This window comes from Trachurus japonicus, chromosome 1 (genome assembly GCF_045865225.1).
Source record: "Trachurus japonicus isolate A0001 chromosome 1, Traja_1.0".
Taxonomy (NCBI): Eukaryota; Metazoa; Chordata; class Actinopteri; order Carangiformes; family Carangidae; genus Trachurus; species Trachurus japonicus.
The window spans coordinates 29,205,267-29,225,115 of NC_140907.1; the positions used below are offsets into that span (position 1 = coordinate 29,205,267).

The 19,849-nt window shown below is 39.1% G+C and overlaps 2 protein-coding genes across 2 annotated transcripts; both read right to left on the reverse strand.

Moving 5' to 3' along the window:
- Window positions 1-1,887: 1,887 nt before the first annotated feature.
- Window positions 1,888-5,671, reverse strand: LOC146992172 (microfibril-associated glycoprotein 4-like). The gene is made up of 5 exons (XM_085789719.1): window positions 5,660-5,671; window positions 4,142-4,357; window positions 3,327-3,423; window positions 2,434-2,601; window positions 1,888-2,156 (listed from the first exon to the last, which is right to left on the reverse strand). The coding sequence occupies exons 1-5, from the start codon at window positions 5,669-5,671 to the stop codon at window positions 1,888-1,890; spliced, it is 762 nt and encodes a 253-aa protein (XP_085645845.1).
- A 4,857-nt stretch (window positions 5,672-10,528) lies between these two features.
- On the reverse strand, window positions 10,529-14,599 carry LOC146992173 (microfibril-associated glycoprotein 4-like). The gene is made up of 5 exons (XM_085789731.1): window positions 14,588-14,599; window positions 12,422-12,607; window positions 11,600-11,696; window positions 11,092-11,259; window positions 10,529-10,803 (listed from the first exon to the last, which is right to left on the reverse strand). Exons 1-5 carry the CDS (start codon window positions 14,597-14,599, stop codon window positions 10,529-10,531), a joined length of 738 nt encoding a protein of 245 aa, XP_085645857.1.
- Window positions 14,600-19,849: the final 5,250 nt, after the last annotated feature.

Sequence of the window (19,849 nt, forward strand, 5' to 3'; positions counted from 1 at the left end):
TGATTTTGATCATGCAATATCACAGCTTGTGTGAGACCACATTTACATTAACTTTCTTTTGCTATAGGAAGACCTACACCCATTTAAGCTTAAGTGTCCCACATTAGGCAGTGTCCCACATTAGGCGAATCCACCCTACATAGGTGTACAGAAAGATCTAAACAGGGAACATTTAACATCAACTGAGCACATACTAAACCTACGAAGGAGCGTATTAGCTTGAGCAGAACACTGAATATCTCTACCGATACCAATCTTTGGACAGATATTCATAGTTCCCAGATGTCAAATCTAATAACTTTTCCTTGAGTGCCACCATGAGGTTGACAGTGTTGTGAACTTTAGACACATGATCCAAACAGGTGATGACTCTGATGATCACATGACTTCTCCTCCAGCACCATCATCTGCTCAAATTCTTCATTTATCCAACACTCCAGTTCATGACTTGTGAATTTTCCAAAACGCTATAAATCCATTTTAATAGTTTTCCAGAAAATGACATTTTTTTACCTAGACCCACCCATTTTGTTAATATTCAATTTATCCTGTTAAAATGATTGTTGGCTCAGTCTGGACACGTTGAACAATGATTATTAAATCAAACAACAATATTGTTGATGATTAAAAACTCAAAGTTTATTTTATTTTTTCTCAAAACGCTATAAATCCACATTTAAAAAAACAAAAATTGATGGTTTCTGTCTTGAAAAACCAACCAACATGACATGAGAACATCACTGAGGTGCTGCGTGTCTCTCTCTCTGTGTGTGTGTGTGTGTGTGCGCACGTCGGGGGGAGGGAGGGGGGCGGTAATGATGTCTGTCTCTTTACATGTTAAACAAAGAGAACTATGGACTATGGAAGTTTTAATAGTCAAAATACAGACGCTATCATGATGTGAGCACATGTTGCTGTAAACAAAACTACGTCTTTGCTGTAAAAAAAAATAAAAAATAAAAAAAATCGATCGTTGATACGGGCGGGGGCGGGGGCGGGGCTCGTACGGTATGCGGGGGCTGTGGGGGTATACTTAACGGCACAGTGTCCACCACATAAACAGATACAGTAATTAACACAGAACCCAGAAACTACAGAATGAATGACTGAAAACAGACCTGGGTTCAGAGCACCACCATGTTGGACTGCATGGAGCCTCATAGAATTCTGAGGAGAGGGAGGAGATGTCGCGTTTTGGCTAAAAATAGACTTGGCGCTTATCGCGGTTTGGAGGGAAACTGCATCTTGCGGTGCCTTTTAAACAGGGAAATGTAGCGATTTGACGTGATACGTTGATGGAGCAGTGAATAGGCTCAGTACACAGCAAAATGGCGTGACAAACTCATTTTTTTTATAAATTTGGCGTTTATCGCGTTTTGGAAAAGAGCTCTTCAGATGTTCCCATCAGCCTCATCTTTAATTTGTATTTAATGCCAATTAGCATGTGCTACTAGTTGAAAAATAATACAGGAAAAAACTAAATCATAATGAGATAATTTTCTATGAGGAATTAAACTGATACTAAAAATGACAACTTCAACAATAAAAGCAGAGTTGAAACAATCAAGTTTATTTATTTAATAATCACTCAGAACAGCATCAATCATAAACAATCACTAAATACATTTTTTTTAATCAGAAAAAAACAAAGAAACTGAATTTTAATATGTCAGTGCATGAACCTGTTCAACAGAGTTATCATGTCTGACAGTGATTTTGAAACAAGATGAGTGAGAAAGAAAAAAATAAAACACATTTTATGGTCATTTTGATTCAGAGGTTATTGTTGACATTAAGTCCAGTCGGACTTGATTATATGCCCGAACATCCCAGCTCTCCAACCCTGATGGAGGGCGTGATTATCTCATTGATCTACAGCTGATCAGATCAATAAGTGCATGGATACTTAGCGACTGATCTGATTTTCATGGTGATGGTCTTAAGGGAGTAGTTCACGCCTTTCCATGTGTACCATAGGATTTGGACATTTTGATGGTTGACACCATCAGGTGCGTACAGGCCGTTGGGGTTTGCACGTTGGCAGACATGGTACCAGAATCCACCAAGATGTTGCTGAGCACAGTTTTGATCCCACAGATCCTGGTCTTTGTCATAGGTGGTGAACTTCATGGAGTTGTGGTATGTTAAACTGTCCCCTAGAAACAACAGAGTCAAAATGTAATTTCAATTTGGAACCGGGAGAAGCAATTGCAGTTAATCCAACTAAAATAAATGTGTTTGTTTGTTTATACAGTGAAATCAGTGAAACTGCCAATTTTTTCTATTTTCTAAAATTATTTTTTAACAGAATTCAAACAATCATGTGATATTTTTTAGCCTGTTTGTCCACAGTGAAACATTCAGTCTTCACCTGGCTCATTGTTGAATACCTAAAAGTAAGAAAAGGAACATTTCCTCTGAAGTGACCCTCACCTGCCGTTCCTCCTGTGAAGCCGCCCAGATCCAGCTGATATCCTTCCCTCTCAGAGTCGACGAAGAAAGAGGAATACTGAGCAAAGGCCTCCCCTCCCTCAAAGTCCTCCATGTCCACCCGCAGCTCGTTCTTCTTCCTCATCGTCAGCAGGAAGATGTTGTCCAGACCTGAGGAGACACACACACACACACACACACACACACACACACACACACACACACACACACACACACACACACACACACACACACACAGCTCTGAGTCACCTCTTGCACCAAGGATCTATAATTTTAGTGACTAGTCCTTTACTTTTGTTCACTACTGGATAATGATTGCTTTGTTTTGACGTGTACTCAAGCAATAAACCAATGAAAACTTCCTTTGCGTTTGAAATAATAATCGTCATTTAATTCACTTGTTCACATAAAAAATAAACTGACAAAATGCTCAAACCCAGTTAAAAACTGTCTCCTAAAATGAAAATAAAATATTAAAAAAACAAAAACAAAAAAAAAACTGTTTGCATTCATCAGCAACACCACTGAGTAACCTCTAGTAACCTGCCTGACAAACATCCGGTTCAGGTCAGTAACTCAAAAGGAAATACTTCCCCCTAGTGGTTTGGGGGTATAGGGGTTTATAAATAAAACAAAGCTCCTACAATAATATTTCTATACTTTCAGTTTCACTGCTAAACGCTCCGCTGTGTTCACCAGCCACTCACTGACTGTCTGACTGACATGTGCTGCTGCTGCAGGTTATGCAGAGTTTCTTTTCATTTCTTTTTTTTTAATTAAAATCTGCTGCCTGTTGTGACTGAAAACAGTGTAACAAGAGCATATTTAATCCATAGATACTTTAATATACCTGTAATTCTCCCTCTAGGACTCACCCAGCCAGTGCTCCCCTGCTACATTCCCAAATCCGTTCTTGTAATGTTTCCATGGCCTGTAGAAGTTTTCACTCCCATCCAACCTCCTCTGAAAGACCTGAAAGGGAGAATCACAACAATTCGGTCAACCAAAATAAAACTGTATTCAATTAGCAGGACTTGAGACCACTTTAAAAAGAAAGAAAAGAAAGAAAACCTAAAAAAAATCTTTTCAACTGAACCAGGTGAGTTTGATGACTATCTGGTCTGTAAACAGCAATCACAGTTGCTGTAGTGTCTTTTATTTTTCTGTCACACTGTGCTCTGTCACATGTTTAAGTGACAGAGATTCCTGATATGAACATCATCACAACAAACTGCTGCGGTGATGGACTAACTAAATTATACAACATGGACACTGGTAACTTTCTCAGACTTTGTAAAAACAAGTGTTTGCTGCTGTAAATATTGTTTACTTGAGCTCCTTCATGAGAAAATACATTTTAAAATGTTTTGATATTATTGGGCTATATTTAATTACAACATATACTGTATATCATTTTAGGTCAACAAAATTAGACATTTTCATTTATTTAAATACACTAATGTTTTTTTAAATATATTTTTCTATAAAGAAAACTGTGCAAGCTGCTACAGGATGTGAACTCTAACAAATCAGATGATGATCATTTAAGTGAAACGTTTCAAAGGAGAGAAGTCACAACACTTGTTGAAAACTGAAACAATACTTTTTTATGGCTCCACTTTTGTTTTGGCTTTTTAAGTCTCATCATCAAATATGAAATCTAATCAGATATGAGGTGTAGTGTACTGACGGTCCATCTGCCCCCGTCAGTGTCCATGTCACAGAGGACGTGCAGGGGTGAGGTGGGGCCTCCTGGGTAGATGGTGTACACCCCACTGGAGCTGGTGTTGTCATGGCGATACACGTCATCACAGTCAATGGGCAGGTAGCTCTGGTCCGCTGCCACCGAAACCAGCAGCCCCGCTAACAGTGTTACCTGGGTAGACAATAATAATATGGTAATGAACTTTATTTACTACTTTATTTATATATTAATTTAGGGGTTCAGCATTATGTGTGATCCAACATGTCAAAAGCAGCGCTCAAGTCGAGAAGGATCAGGATTGAAGAGTCACCATTGTTGCACTTTGTAATATAATGTATACAATTTTCACCTCATGATGTAATAACGTCACATTTTGTAATAACCTGACACATTTCTTGAAGGCAATATAAACTTTGCCACATTTTGTAATTAGGCTAGATATTACATAATGCACCAAATTATTACAAAATGCGGGTGTTGCATTAAGAAAATGTAATCATTTGATGCATTATGTAACAACACTGGTTATTACATATTGCGAATGTTGGAAGAATTTTATTACAAATTTTGGCATTGTTACATAATGACGTTTTTCTCGTAAAATGATGACTTTATTCTCAAAGTCTGTGATCCTTTTTTTCTCAACGTGGCCCTAATACTCAGTCATAACAAACTATGATACAGTGAAAAACTAGCTAGCTAAACAAAAGTTGATAGTCACCATGGTGACTTAAAGCAGAAGTAAGTGGTCCGGTCGTTTTCGCTAATGCTGCGTTCCAGGCAGGCTTTTGAAATCGTAAATTACAGCTTCAAGTCACAACTTACGACTTTGTAGCGTTCCAGGCAACCCACTCGTGTTTTTCCGACCTGTTTTACCGGTGAAAGTCACTATAACGGCCACTCGTAACTTCTGACCCGTGAACTCGTACCAGATCGAACTGGTACGACTTCACGGTCGGAAAAATACGAGTTTCCTTGAACGCACCATAACAGTCCTCGTCCCTACGTCGCCACATTCACGGCGTCCCTTGGCTGCACACACCGGCACACACAGCCCTGCATGCCGTTCTCTCTCCTCATTGGATAAAAACTGTAGGATACGATAAATGTTTTCTCCTCGGCTCAGAGCAGAGCAGAGTGACTGACAGACCCGTGTTTCAGACCAAACACTCTATGTAAGTGATTGCTGTCGGAAGATATAACTATTTAAGACTTATATTAACACAAATATATCACTTACTTCTGCTTTAAAATGTGTTGCTTTGTGTGACCACTGGGTTCAAACCCCAAAAATACTCAGTTAATTGTGGTAGATCAGTGTGGAAAAATATTTACATCATAAGCATTAATCCTTTATTAAAATGGTTGATATTTTAGACAAACTTTCCACTGATTCAGTAATTTTCATTTGCATCAGGATGAAACAGAAACTACTTACACAAAAACAGATACACACAATGTTTAGTGTAAATTAAACGTGAGAGAGTCAGCTGCTCAACTTACCCAAAGACCCATGTCGCTGTCGCGGAGGTGAAGGGAAAAACTCTGAAAGGTTGGAGACTCGAAAGTGGAGATGTCTGCAGTGGTCCTGTTTTTATACAGGTTATGTTGGGTTAAAAAAAAGGAAAAGCATGATAGAGAAGGAAGAGGTGAGTGTGAAGCGTGGGAAAGAACTGTTCAGTTCGCGTGTGCAGCCACCTGCAGGAGGAGTGAAGGTCGGGCAATGTAGATAACGGCAACCTGCAAAATAAAGTGTAGCAATAACATGTAAACAATTTGCCAACAACCATATATGAAGGAGACAGATGTTTAGCCTGTCTGTTAACTGTAAAACGTATAGTATTCATCTTTGTGGTTAAATACATTGACAATTTAAATTGAGGATTTTTAGTATTTTTAATGCTACCACTATTATGGGTTGCAACTAAATGCGGTCTTTTTTAGTTTTTAGTATTTTTTAGTTTCTGATTTTAAGTATACAACTGATTCTGTTAAACACACAATGAGAAATTGCTAAAAAAAATTATTGATTGTCTTGTCATTACCATCTGCTGTAATCATGCATTATATGTAATTTTTACTTCTATGAAACTTTCAAGTCTCACAGGGGGAAATGTTGCGTAAAAAATTGAAAAGTTCTGAGAAGGTAGAGGTGAGATGAGTGCAAAGCGTGGGAAAGCACCGTTAAGTTCGCGTGTGCAGCCACCTGCAGGGGGAGTCAAGGTCGGGCAATGTAGATAACGGCCACCGGCAAGATAGAGTGGTGCCAAAGACGCTGAACTTGGGTGAACTCGCTACGTGGCAAAATGTGATACAGTCGCCGTAGAGGGTGGAGATTATGTTGATGAAAGATCGCAACATGACATCTGGACAAATCACAGGGCGTACACTGGGGAAGAAGTGTCATGTTCACCTCTCATTTTAATAAGAAGGCAGGGCTTTTACAGTACAGTATAAAAACAAAGTCACAGAGAGAAGAAGTTTAGTCTGGTCCGGGACAGGCTCGGCTTTATGTCCATTTTTTTGGGTGTAAACTCTAATGCACTGAACTTCGTCTCCGTCTTTTCTAATCATTTTTGTGAAGTTATATTGATGCTTTGATGAGTATTTTTCAGACTTTTTGAACACTTTTGGATACTTTCATTTGTATCATTGAATGTGGGAAATAAAGATCCTCGATCACAACTGACCCTTTGTTTTGGATCCTAATTTTTTCTCCAACAGTGAATGAGGAGGAGGAAGAGGAGAAGGTTGAGGAGGAGCAGGGTCGGGAAATTATTATTAGATTTATTTTGAAGATACAACTTGAGGTGGTAAATTGACTTGTTTCAGCAACAGATGAAAAACAACAAAGGTAAAAAAAATAAAATATTTAAAAGAGACATTGTAGCCTAAAGTTTAGACTTATATTACTGATACCAAACTTTGGACAGATATTCATGGTTCCCAGATGTCAAATCATTATAATTTTAATCCTTTAGTGCCACTATGAAGTTAGTGTTGTGAACTTTAGACACATGATCCAAACAGGATGAACTGTGATGACTCTGATGATCACATGACTTCTCCTCCAGCACCATCATCTGCTCAATTTTTTTATTTATCCAACACTCCAGTTCATGACTTGTGAAACTAAAGATGTTCCCATCAGTCTCATCTTTATTTGTATTTAGTGCTAATTATTAGCATGTAGGCTACTGCCAGTTGAGAAAAATAGAGGAAGAAATGAACTCCTTATAAATAACAGTGAGATCATTTTCTACACTGTGGAATAAAACTGATACTAAAAAATGACAACATTGAAGTTAAAACAATCAAGTGTATTTATTTGATAATCACTCAGATCAGCATCAATCACAAACAATAATCACTAAATACAATTTTTGATATGAAAAAAAAAAATCAGGAAACTGAATTTAAATGCATCTGGTATAAAAACATAGGAAGTGCATGCACCTGTTCAACAGAGTTATCATGTCTGACAGTGATTTTGAAACAAGATGAGTAAGAAAGAGAACAATGAAAGATTTTATGATGATTTTGATTCAGAGGTTATTGTTGGCATTAAGTCCAGTCGGACTAGTGATTATATGACCGAACATCCCAGCTCTCCAACCCTGTTGGAGGGTGTTATTTTCTCATTGATCTACAGCTGATCAGATCAATAAGTGCATGGATACTTAGCGACTGATCGGATTCTCATGGTGATGGTCTTAAGGGAGTTATAGCCTTTCCATGTGGGTCATATGATTTGGAAACTTCCATATGCGACACCATCAGGTGCGTACTCAACTCTCAACTCAACTTAACTTTATTTATATAGCACTTTAAAACAACCATAGTTGAAAACAAAGTGCTGTACATTGAGACATAAAACAATTAAAGGTAATAAAATAGTTGTTTCATTGTTTTTAAAAGCAATTAGAAACAATAAAACAATAAATAAAAGCAAACCATAAAACACTAAAACAAGAACAGTCTCATGCAGAGTTGAAAGCCAGGGAGTAAAAATGGGTTTTAAGACTAGTTTTAAAAATGGACAGTGAGGAGACTTGTCTGATGTGCAACGGTAGCTCGTTCCATAATCTTGGAGCAGCAGTGGAGAAAGCTCTGTCCCCTCTGAGCTTCCCTCTGGACCTCGGTACCTCCAGGAGCAGCAGGTCAGCTGACCTGAGGCACCGAGCAGGAGCGTAGGGTTGAAGGAGCTCAGAGAGGGAAGGGGGGGCCAGACCATTTAAAGACTTAAAAACAAATAAAATAATCTAAAAATGGACTGTAAAGTGCACAGGCAGCCAGTGGAGGGAGGCCAGGGTGGGAGTTATATGCTCCCTCTTACGTGCTCCAGTTAGGAGGCGAGCGGCTGCATTTTGCACCAGCTGGAGACGTGCGAGGGAGGACTGACTGACTCCAAAACAAAGTGCATTGCAGTAATCCAGCTGAGATGTTATAAAGGCGTGGATCACTGTCTCAAAGTGCTTTAGTGTGAGGAAAGGCTTCATCTTTGCCAGCTGCCTAATCTGAAAGAAGCTGGACTTCACTACAGCACTAATTTGCCGATCCAATTTAAAATCACTATCAATGTGGCCCTAATACTCCATGGTAACAAACTAAAACTGTTTAACATAGTGAAAAACTAGCAAGCTGAACAAAAGTTGATTGTTCCCATGTCACTTAAAATGCATTGCTTTGTGTGACCACTGGGTCCAAACCCCAAAATACTCAGTTAACTGTGGTAGATCAGTGTGGAAGCTGAAAATATTTACATAATAAGCATTAATCCTTTATGAAAATGGTTTTATATTTCAGTGTGTTTTGACGATTGGACTCAATGATATTTGACAGGTATTGTCTACAGGCCGTTGGGGTTTGAGCTGTGGCAGCTGCTGTACCAGAATCCACCAAGATAATACTGAGCACAGTTAATATCCGACACATCCTGGTCTTTGTCATAGATGGTGAACTTCATGGAGTCAGCGAATGATAAACTGTCCCCTAGAGACAACAGAATCAAAACGTAATTTCCATTTGGACTGGGGGAAAAAAAATTGCAGTTAAATTACAGTAATCCAGCTAAAATAAATTTGTTTGTAGTGAAATAAGTGAAACTGCCAAATTTTTCTATTTTCTAAAATTATTTTTTTACAGAATTCACAAAAAACATTTTAATTAGCCTGTTTGTCCACAGTGAAACATTCAGCCTTCACCTGGTTCACTGTTGAATACCTAAAAGTAAGAAAAGGAAACATTTCCACTGAAGTGACCCTCACCTGCCGCCCAGATCGAGCTGAGATCTTAAAAAAGAAGAGGTGAAGGGAGAAGTGTCTCAAAATGGAGATGTCTGCTGTGGTCCTGTTTTTATAGCTGGTCAGCCATTAAAAAAAAAGTTTTATACAGGCTATATGTATATGAGGAGGAGGAGGAAGAAGAGGAGAAGGATGGGGAGGAGGAGGTTTAGAAAATTATTATTAGCTTTGTTTTGAAGATACTGTAAAGCTTGAGATTCCATCATAAATGCAGATAATAAAGGATAAGACAAGACTTTTTTATTGATCCCACTGATGGAAAATTGACTTGTTACAGCAGCAAATGAAAAACAACAAAGGTAAAAAAAAAATAAAAAAAAATACTAAGAAGAGACATTGTAGCCTAAAGTTTAGACTTCCGATACCAATCTTTGGACAGATACTCATGGTTCCCTGATGTCCAATCATAATAACTTTTCCTTGAGTGCCACCACGAGGTTGACAGTAGTGTTGTGAACTTTAGACACATGATCCAAACAGGATGAACTGTGACGACTCTGATGATCACATGACTTCTCCTCCAGCACCATCATCTGCTCAATTCTTCATTTATCCAACACTCCAGTTCATGACTTGTGAAACTAAAGATGTTCCCATCAGCCTCATCTTTAATTTGTATTTAATGCTAATTAGCATACTGGTTGAAAATAACACAGGAAAAACCTAAGTCATTATGAGATCAATTTCTATGAGGAATGAAACTGACATAAAATGACAACTTCAAAAATAAAAGCAGAGTTGAAACAATCAAGTTTATTTATTTAATAATCACTCAGAACAGCATCAATCACAAACAATAATCACTAAATATATTTTTTATCAGAAAAAAAACAAAGAAACTGAATTTCAATACATCAGTGCATGAACCTGTTCAACAGAGTTATCATGTCTGACAGTGATTTTGAAACAAGATGAGTAGGAAAGAAAAAAAACACATTTATGGTCATTTTGATTCAGAGGTTATTGTTGGCATTAAGTCCAGTCGGACTAGTGATTATATGCCCGAACATCCCAGCTCTCCAACCCTGATGGAGGGCGTGATTATCTCATTGATCTACAGCTGATCAGATCAATAAGTGCATGGATACTTAGCGACTGATCTGATTTTCATGGTGATGGTCTTGAGGGAGTAGTTAGAGCCTTTCCATGATCGCCATTCAATTTTGACACTTCCACAGTTCCATACACCATCAGGTGCGTACAGGCCGTTGGGGTTTGCGTTGTGGCAGGTTTCGTACCAGAATCCACCAATATTATAGTGAGCACAGTTTAAATCCCCATGGATATCCTGGTCTTTGTCATAGGTGGTGAACTTCATGGAGTTGTGGCGTGTTAAACTGTCGCCTAGAAACAACAAAAAAAGTCAAAATGTAATTTCAATTTGGAACGGGGGAAAAAAAATTGCAGTTAATCCAGCTAAAAGAAGTTTGTTTGTTTATACAGTGAAATCAACTGCCACATTTTTCTATTTTCTAATTTTTTTTTTTTTTTTACACAATTCACAGAAATCATGTAGCCTATAGTATTTTTTTTTGCCTGTTTGTCCACAGTGAAACATTCAGCCTTCACCCGGCTCATTGTTGAATACCTAAAAGTAAGAAAAGGAAACATTTCCACTGAAGTGACCCTCACCTGCCGTTCCTCCTGTGAAGCCGCCCAGATCCAGCTGATATCCTTCCCTCTCAGAGTCGACGAAGAAAGACGAATACTGAGCAAAGGCCTCCCCTCCCTCAAAGTCCTCCATGTCCACCCGCAGCTCGTTCTTCTTCCTCATCGTCAGCAGGAAGATGTTGTCCAGACCTGAGGACACACACACACACACACACACACACACACACACACACACACACACACACACACACACACACACACACACACACACAGCTCTGATTATACTTCATCTCTTGCACCAAGGCTCTATAATATTTCTCTACTTTCAGTTTCACTGCTAAATGCTCCGCTGTGTTCACCAGCCACTCACTGACTGTCTGACTGACATGTGGTTGTGCAGAGCTTCTTTTCCTTTTTTCTTATTTATTTGGTAAAAGCTGCTGCCTGTAGTGACTGAAAACAGCGTAACGAGAGCATATTTAATCCACAGATACTTTAATATACCTGTAATTCTCCCTCTAGGACTCACCCAGCCAGTGCTCCCCTGCTACATTCCCAAATCCGTTCTTGTAATGTTTCCATGGCCTGTAGAAGTTTTCACTCCCATCCAACCTCCTCTGAAAGACCTGAAAGGGAGAATCACAACAATTCAGTCACCTAAAATAAAACTGTATTCAATTAGCAGGACTTGAGATCACTTCAAAAAGAAAAGGAAGAAAAACTAAAAACTCTTTTCAACTGAACCAGGTGAGTTTGATGACTATCTGGTCTGTAAACAGCAATCACAGTTGCTGTAGTGTCTTTTATTTTTCTGTCACACTGTGCTCTGTCACATGTTTAAGTGACAGAGATTCCTGATATGAACATCATCACAACAAACTGCTGCGGTGATGGACTAACTAAATTATACAACATGGACACTGGTAACTTTCTCAGACTTTGTAAAAACAAGTGTTTGCTGCTGTAAATATTGTTTACTTGGACTACTTCATGAGAAAATACATTTTAAAATGTTTTGTTGTTAGACTATATTTAATTAGGCTACAACATATATAATTTCAGGTTAGCAAAATCAGGTTATTTTCATTGATTTAAATGAACTAATGTTTTTTTTAAATATATTTTTCTATAAAGAAAACTGTGCAAGCTGCGACAGGATGTGAACTCTGACAGCTGACGAATCAGATGATGATCATTTAAGTGACAAGTCTCAAAGGAGAAGTCACAACACTTGTTGAAAACTGAAACAATATATTTTTTTTTTAAATCAATGTCTCCACTTTTGTTTTGGCTTTTTAGGGCTCATTGTCAAATCTGAACTCTAATCAGATATGAGGTGTAGTGTACTGACGGTCCATCTGCCCCCGTCAGTGTCCATGTCACAGAGGACGTGCAGGGGTGAGGTGGGGCCTCCTGGGTAGATGGTGTACACCCCACTGGAGCTGGTGTTGTCATGGCGATACACGTCATCACAGTCAATGGGCAGGTAGCTCTGGTCCGCTGCCACCGAAACCAGCAGCCCCACTAACAGTGTTACCTGGGTAGATAATAATAATATGATAATGTACTTTATTTATATATTAATTTAGGGGTTCAGCATTATGTGTGATCCAACATGTCAAAAGCAGCGCTCAAGTCGAGAAGGATCAGGATTGAGGAGTCACCATTGCTGCACATTATAATAATGTATTAAATTTTCACCTCATGATGTAATAACGCCACATTTTGTAATAATCTGAAATATTTTGTCATCAAATTCTTGAAGGCAATATAAACTTTGCCACATTTTGTAATTAGTTGTTACATAATGCACCAAATTATTACAAAATGCGGGTGTTGCATTAAGAAAATGTAATAATTTTATGCATTATGTACCAACAATGGTTATTACATATTGTGTTTAAGAATTTTATTGCAAAATGCGACGTCATTACATAATGACTTTTTTCTCGTAAAATGATGACTTTGTTCTCAAAGTCTGTGATATTTTCCCCCTCAACGTGGCCCTAAAGGGCCTTTCACACCGAACGCGGTATGCGCTGCGCCCACCGCGAGGTACAGCGCAGACAGGCGCAGAGCAGGGCGGCAGCGCGTACACATATGGCGCGAGTTGCTGAGCAACCGAACAAACAAGACAGGATTTGGGGGGGTATATGCAAAGATATGTTCGCCAGGAGCTACAAAACGACCGCTTCCAGGTGAACTTTAGCGTCAGGCTGAGCAGGGAGCAGTTTAACAGCCTGTTAGAGAGAGTTGGTCTGATCCTCAGGAGGATGACAACTCACTTCATGCATCCCGTCACTTTAACTGAACGTCTGGTCGTTTGTTTTCTCTCTGCAAGCGGCTGATTTTTTTTCAGACTCCACTACATACGATACGATAAATACGATACGATAAACTTTATTGTCCCGTTCAGGGAAATTTGTCTTGGACACTGTAGCTGCGCCATAAATGCCTTAACGGCCACAATGACAAAAACAAACAACAAAAGAACAATACACCTCAGCCATATTAATCCAACAGCATTGCACATATCCCATAACATAGCATATATTCCATAACATAACACATATTGCACACATCCCATAACATAGCACATATTGCACACATCCCATAACATAACACATATTGCACTCATCCCACAACATAGCACATACATACACCTCATAAATTCACCATGGTAAGAGCACTATAAGAGTTATTGCACAAACTCGTTAAGAGATTTGATAGAAGTTGGGATAAAAGAATTCTTAAAACGGTTGAGTTTACAGCGAGGGACTCTGTATCGTCTACCTGAGGGTAGGAGGTCAAACTCTGAGTGAAGGATGTGGGAGGGGTCATTCACTATCCTCAGGGCTTGTCTAAAAACCGTTTGCTCATACATGGACTGCAGAGTCTGATTGTCGCTTTTCCCAATGACCTTCATGGCCGTGTTTACTAGGCGAGCAAGCTTAGTCTTTAGTGCATCCTCTCCTATTGGACGCGCCGAGATGTCGTCACAGCGCGCTGCGCCCGGATTAAACATTTTTTAATTCGGGCGCAGCGCGCCGCCGCGGCATGCGCCCACCTCGCGTGCCGCTCAGCTCGGCGCAGAGCCGTTCGCCGGTGCGCCGCGGTAGCACGTACACAATGAATGGGTTTGCTGCCGCCTTCCGCCGCCGCCTGCCGCGTTCGGTGTGAAAGGCCCTTAATACTCCTTCGTAATAAACAAGTTAACCATAGGGAAAAACTAGCTAGCTAAACAAAAGTTGATAGTTTCCATGGTGACCTTGTGTTGCTTTGTGTGACCACAGGGTCCAAACCCCAAAATACTCAGTTAACTATGGCACAGTTGATCACTGTGGAAAAAATATTCACAAAATAAGCATTAATCCAATGGTTGATATTTCAGATAAACTTTCTCCTGATTCAGTAATTTGCATTTGCATCAGGATGAAACAGAAACTACCTACACAAAAACAGATACACACAATGTTTAGTGTAAATTAAATGTGAGAGAGTCAGCTGCTCAACTTACCCAAAGACCCATGTCGCTGTCGCGGAGGTGAAGGGAAAAACTCTGAAAGGTTGGAGACTCGAAAGTGGAGATGTCTGCCGTGGTCCTGTTTTTATACAGGCTATGTTGGGTTAAAAAAAAGGAAAAGCATGATAGAGAAGGAAGGGGTGAGTGTGAAGCGTGGGAAAGCTCTGTTAAGTTCGCGTGTGCAGCCACCTGCAGGGGGAGTGAAGGTCGGGCAACGTAGATAACGGCAACCTGCAAAATAAAGTGTAGCAATAACATGTAAACAATTTGCCAACAACCATATATGAAGGAGACAGATGTTTAGCCTATCTGTTAACTGTAAAACGTATAGTATTCATCTTTGTGGTTAAATACATTGACAATTTAAATTGAGGATTTTTAGTATTTTTAATGCTACCACTATGGGTTGCAACTAAATGCGGTCTTTTTTAGTTTTTAGTATTTTTTAGTTTCTGATTTTAAGTATACAACTGATTCTGTTAAACACACAATGAGAAATTGCTAAAAAAAAATTATTGATTGTCTTGTCATTACCATCTGCTGTAATCATGCATTATATGTAATTTTTACTTCTATGAAACTTTCAAGTCTCACAGGGGGACATGTTGCGTAAAAAATGGAAAAGTTCTGAGAAGGTAGAGGTGAGATGAGTGCAAAGCGTGGGAAAGCACCGTTAAGTTCGCGTGTGCAGCCACCTGCAGGGGGAGTCAAGGTCGGGCAATGTAGATAACGGCCACCGGCAAGATAGAGTGGTGCCAAAGACGCTGAACTTGGGTGAACTCGCTACGTGGCAAAATGTGATACAGTCGCCGTATAGGGTGGAGATTATGTTGATGAAAGATCGCAACATGACATCTGGACAAATCACAGGGCGTACACTGGGGAAGAAGTGTCATGTTCACCTCTCATTTTAATAAGAAGGCAGGGCTTTTACAGTACAGTATAAAAACAAAGTCACAGAGAGAAGAAGTTTAGTCTGGTCCGGGACAGGCTCGGCTTTATGTCCATTTTTTTGGGTGTAAACTCTAATGCACTGAACTTCGTCTCCGTCTTTTCTAATCATTTTTGTGAAGTTTTATTGACGCTTTGATGAGTATTTTTCTGACTTATTGAACTTATTGGACTTATTTGGATACTTTCATTTGTATCATTTAAGGTGGAAAATAAAGATCCTCGATCACAACTGGCCCTTTGTTTTGGATCCTAATTTTTTCTCCAACAGTGAATGAGGAGGAGGAAGAGGAGAAGGTTGAGGAGGAGCAGGGTCGGGAAATTATTATTAGCTTTATTTTTAAGATACAGCTTGAGGTGGAAAATTGACTTGTTACAGCAGCAGATGAAAAACAACAAAGGTAAAAAATAAAATATTTAAAAGAGACATTGTAGTCTAAAGTTTAGACTTATATTACTGATACCAAACTTTGGACAGATATTCATGGTTCCCAGATGTCAAATCATATTAATTTTAATCCTTTAGTGCCACTATGAAGTTAGTGTTGTGAACTTTAGACACATGATCCAAACAGGATGAACTGTGATGACTCTGATGATCACATGACTTCTCCTCCAGCACCATCATCTGCTCAAAATTTTCATTTATCCAACACTCCAGTTCATGACTTGCAGAACGAACAATGTTCCAATCAGTCTCATCTTTATTTCTGTTTAGTGCTAATTATTAGCATGTACGGTCAGTGAGGAAAAAAAGAGGAAAAATAGAACTCCTTATAAAAAACAGTGAGATAATTTTCTACACTGAGGAATAAAACTGATACTAAAAAATGACAACTTTGAGGTTAAAATGATCAAGTGTTTTTATTTGATAATCACACAGATCAGCATCAATCACAAACAATAATCACTAAATACAATCTTTGATAAAAAATCAGGAAACTGAATTTAAATGTATCTGGTATAAAAAACATAGGAAGCAAGTGCATGCACCTGTTCAACAGAGTTATCATGTCTGACAGTGATTTTGAAACAAGATGAGTAGGAAAGGAAAAAAAAACACATTTTATGATCATTTTGATTCAGAGGTTATTGTTGGCATTAAGGTAAATCCAGTCAGACTATATGCCCGAACATCCCAGCTCCGAAACCCTGATGGAGGGTGTGATTTTCTCATTGATCTACAGCTGATCAGATCAATAAGTGCATGGATACTTAGCGACTGATCGGATTCTCATGGTGATGGTCTTAAGGGAGTTATAGCCTTTCCATGGAGACCATATGATTTGGAAACTTCCATATACGACACCATTGCCCACTTCACTGAAAAACATCTGCATGTCTGTGTGTGACAAGGAAATATTTATAGTCAGATGAGGGGGGGGGGGGGGTAGTGAGACCGCTTCAACTGGTCCCACCAGTTTGTTTACCGACCCTCTGATTTTATTTATTTATTTTATTTTATTTATTTGGTTCATTTCGGGCATGTCAATTAGTCATCATCATCACACATCATCTTAATCCAATAATACAATACACATGACCGAAAGGGAAAGCGGGAGAAGCAAAAGCTCTAGTCCCGCCCCCAATACTCACAATCCCGCCCCCAATACTCACAGATAGAGTTCCTGATAGAGTTGTTTTTCCAAACCTTTAAACCAGTGGTTTTCAAACTTTTTACACCAAGTACACCCCAGAAAATACGTCCCTCTCCAAGTACCACCAATCCTAACATTAGAAAGCTGTCTTAAAGATCATATTCTGAAATGACCCAAGAACCTACTCTTTCATAAATACAAGTTACCTAATTTAAACTTAAGCGGTATCAAAATTAAGGCTTGGTCCAAAATATTAGTTTCTGATCTAAAGAAATATTTTTTGGCTGTAAAACTACACACTTACTGACACAGCCATGTCAGGGAGTGAGTGGGTACACATGATATTGAGCACATAACTCTAATGTTATCCCTTATTGGTGAAAGTGATGCTGTTACAACCATCCCCAGTCTTCCCTAATAATAATAATAATAATTACTAATTAATCATTATAATGTCGGTATACAATGATACGTTATTTCATTTTTCAGCTCATACGCGCGTTTGTTTTCGCTCGGGTCAAAAGCCACAGAGTCATGTTTCCATGACGACTGACCGGAAAAAATTAGCAGTATGTCATGTTTATATGACCCCCGATCGTCGGAGCGGTGCCTGGACTCCTTTGCTGATAATGATGTCGGCATTTTCGGCAGGTTTTTGCTTGTATTATACAATCTCTATTCCATGGTATCATCACAACATCCTGCAAATGCATTTTTGGCCATTTTCGGCCGAAAATATGTGGTTGCCCAATTTTTGGTGCATCTGAAATTTATTTCATTTTATTTATGTTTAATTCAGTGAGTCTTTTGTGTACCACCTAGAGGGAGCCCATAGTTTGAGAATGACTGCTTTAAACTAAACCAAACCAATAACAAGTGCAAAGATCAAAGAGTAAAGCTGCCGTGTCAGGTGACTATTCCTGGGTGGGTGGGCTGCTCTACCAGGGCTAGTGGTTTGGTGAAGTGGGATAGACGTCTGGATGAAGGCAGTTAGAAGCTAGGCAAGTTTCCTCGTCACCAGCTTAAACAATGTCTAGAATTTCTACTCTGGTCCGTGACCGTTAGAACATGAGAACTTACCCTTTAAACGGAGAGCTGGTCCAGTTAAAGCCTCAGTAATAGGGGCTAAATACCTGGGATCTAAGAACTGTTACAGTTTGACCTGAATTTGTCCTCTGAGGACACAATGTCTGTCTCTATGGCTCCAAACGACCCTGTAGTGTATCGAGTAATGTCAGTTTTAATTCAGTTGTTTGCATCGCATCACATTTCATCAGGCTTTGGATCAAAGAGAAACTACTTAAACACAAACACGTATACACACACACATATTATTTTGTGTAAATGACTCCTTCTAGCGGGCTCCACTTCTTCTGAGTCGGCTGTCAACTTACCCAAAGAGCCATGTCTGCCAGAGTTCACAGCAGTGTGAGGAAGACAAAGGTGTTGTTGATTCAGAGCAAAAATGGAAGAGGAGTTCAGGTGGTGGACGAGACAAAGAGGAGGTGAAGGGGAAAAACTTCCCCAAACTTTGGAGTCTTGAAAGTGGAGATGACTGCTGCTGTCCAGTTTCTACAGTATATCCAATCAGCCAGAGAAACAATATGTTTTATATCATATGTAAATGAGGAGGAAGAAGGAGGGGGAGGAGGAGGAGGGTGGGGAAATTATCCTAGTACCATTTCTGTTTGCTTCATTTTGAAGATAAAGCTTGAGGCTGTTTTCATCATGACTACAGATAAGATACGTTAAGATATATTCTTTCTGAATGCAAAAACAGAAGCATGTTTTACTTGTAGCCCAACATCTCACCTGAGAGATTAAACTGTGGTTTGGACAAGTCACAACAAATCTGTTTAGCCTAAAATACATAAATTGATTCATAAAGTATTTAAATGAGTAAATAACACACATAAAAGTATTTTTTGAATGTGACAAAGCGCCTAGCTAGACTGTTCCTTTAAGTAGACATGTGGTGTTACCTGGATATGGGAGGAGCTGCTGTTTGTTGTAGTGGGGTGAGTTCATCCAGAAAACAGTGAGCCTGGTGTCACAGAGCAGGTCTGAGACAACAGACTGACCCACAATGAAGGGCATTCAATTGTTGAAACAATACAACAGTATAACCATTATACTGTTGGTGTATATTACATCATTGGCAACTGAAAAAGTTCATCATGTCTTCTAGATTATCTGAAGACACCTTCCTGGAAGAGCAACCTGATAGTGGGAGGATGACGATGCCTCTGTAACATGTAAAGGTGAAAAAGAAAAAACCTTAATTTGTGTGTGATAAACGAACAAGAACACTTGACTGTATGTAACATTTCAAATAAAGTGTGCTCTGATCAAGTTTAGACTTGTATTACTCGCACTAAGGCAACGTTTACACGGAAACGATCTGAACAGAAAACACAAAAGTGGTGTTGCGTTCTCACTTTTTATTTCACGTTATTTGCGTTCACATCCGATGAAATATTTTATCGTTTTCATCTGCGAGCGTTGTCGTGTAAACAGGGCCTAAACATTGAACAGATATTCATCGTTCCCAGATGTATCATATAACATATTAACTTTTCCTTGAGTGCCACCATGAGGTTGACAGTAGTGTTCTGAACTTTAGACACATGATCCAAACAGGATGAACTGTGATGACTCTGATGATCACATGACTTGTCCTCCAGCATCATCATCTGCTCAAATTTTT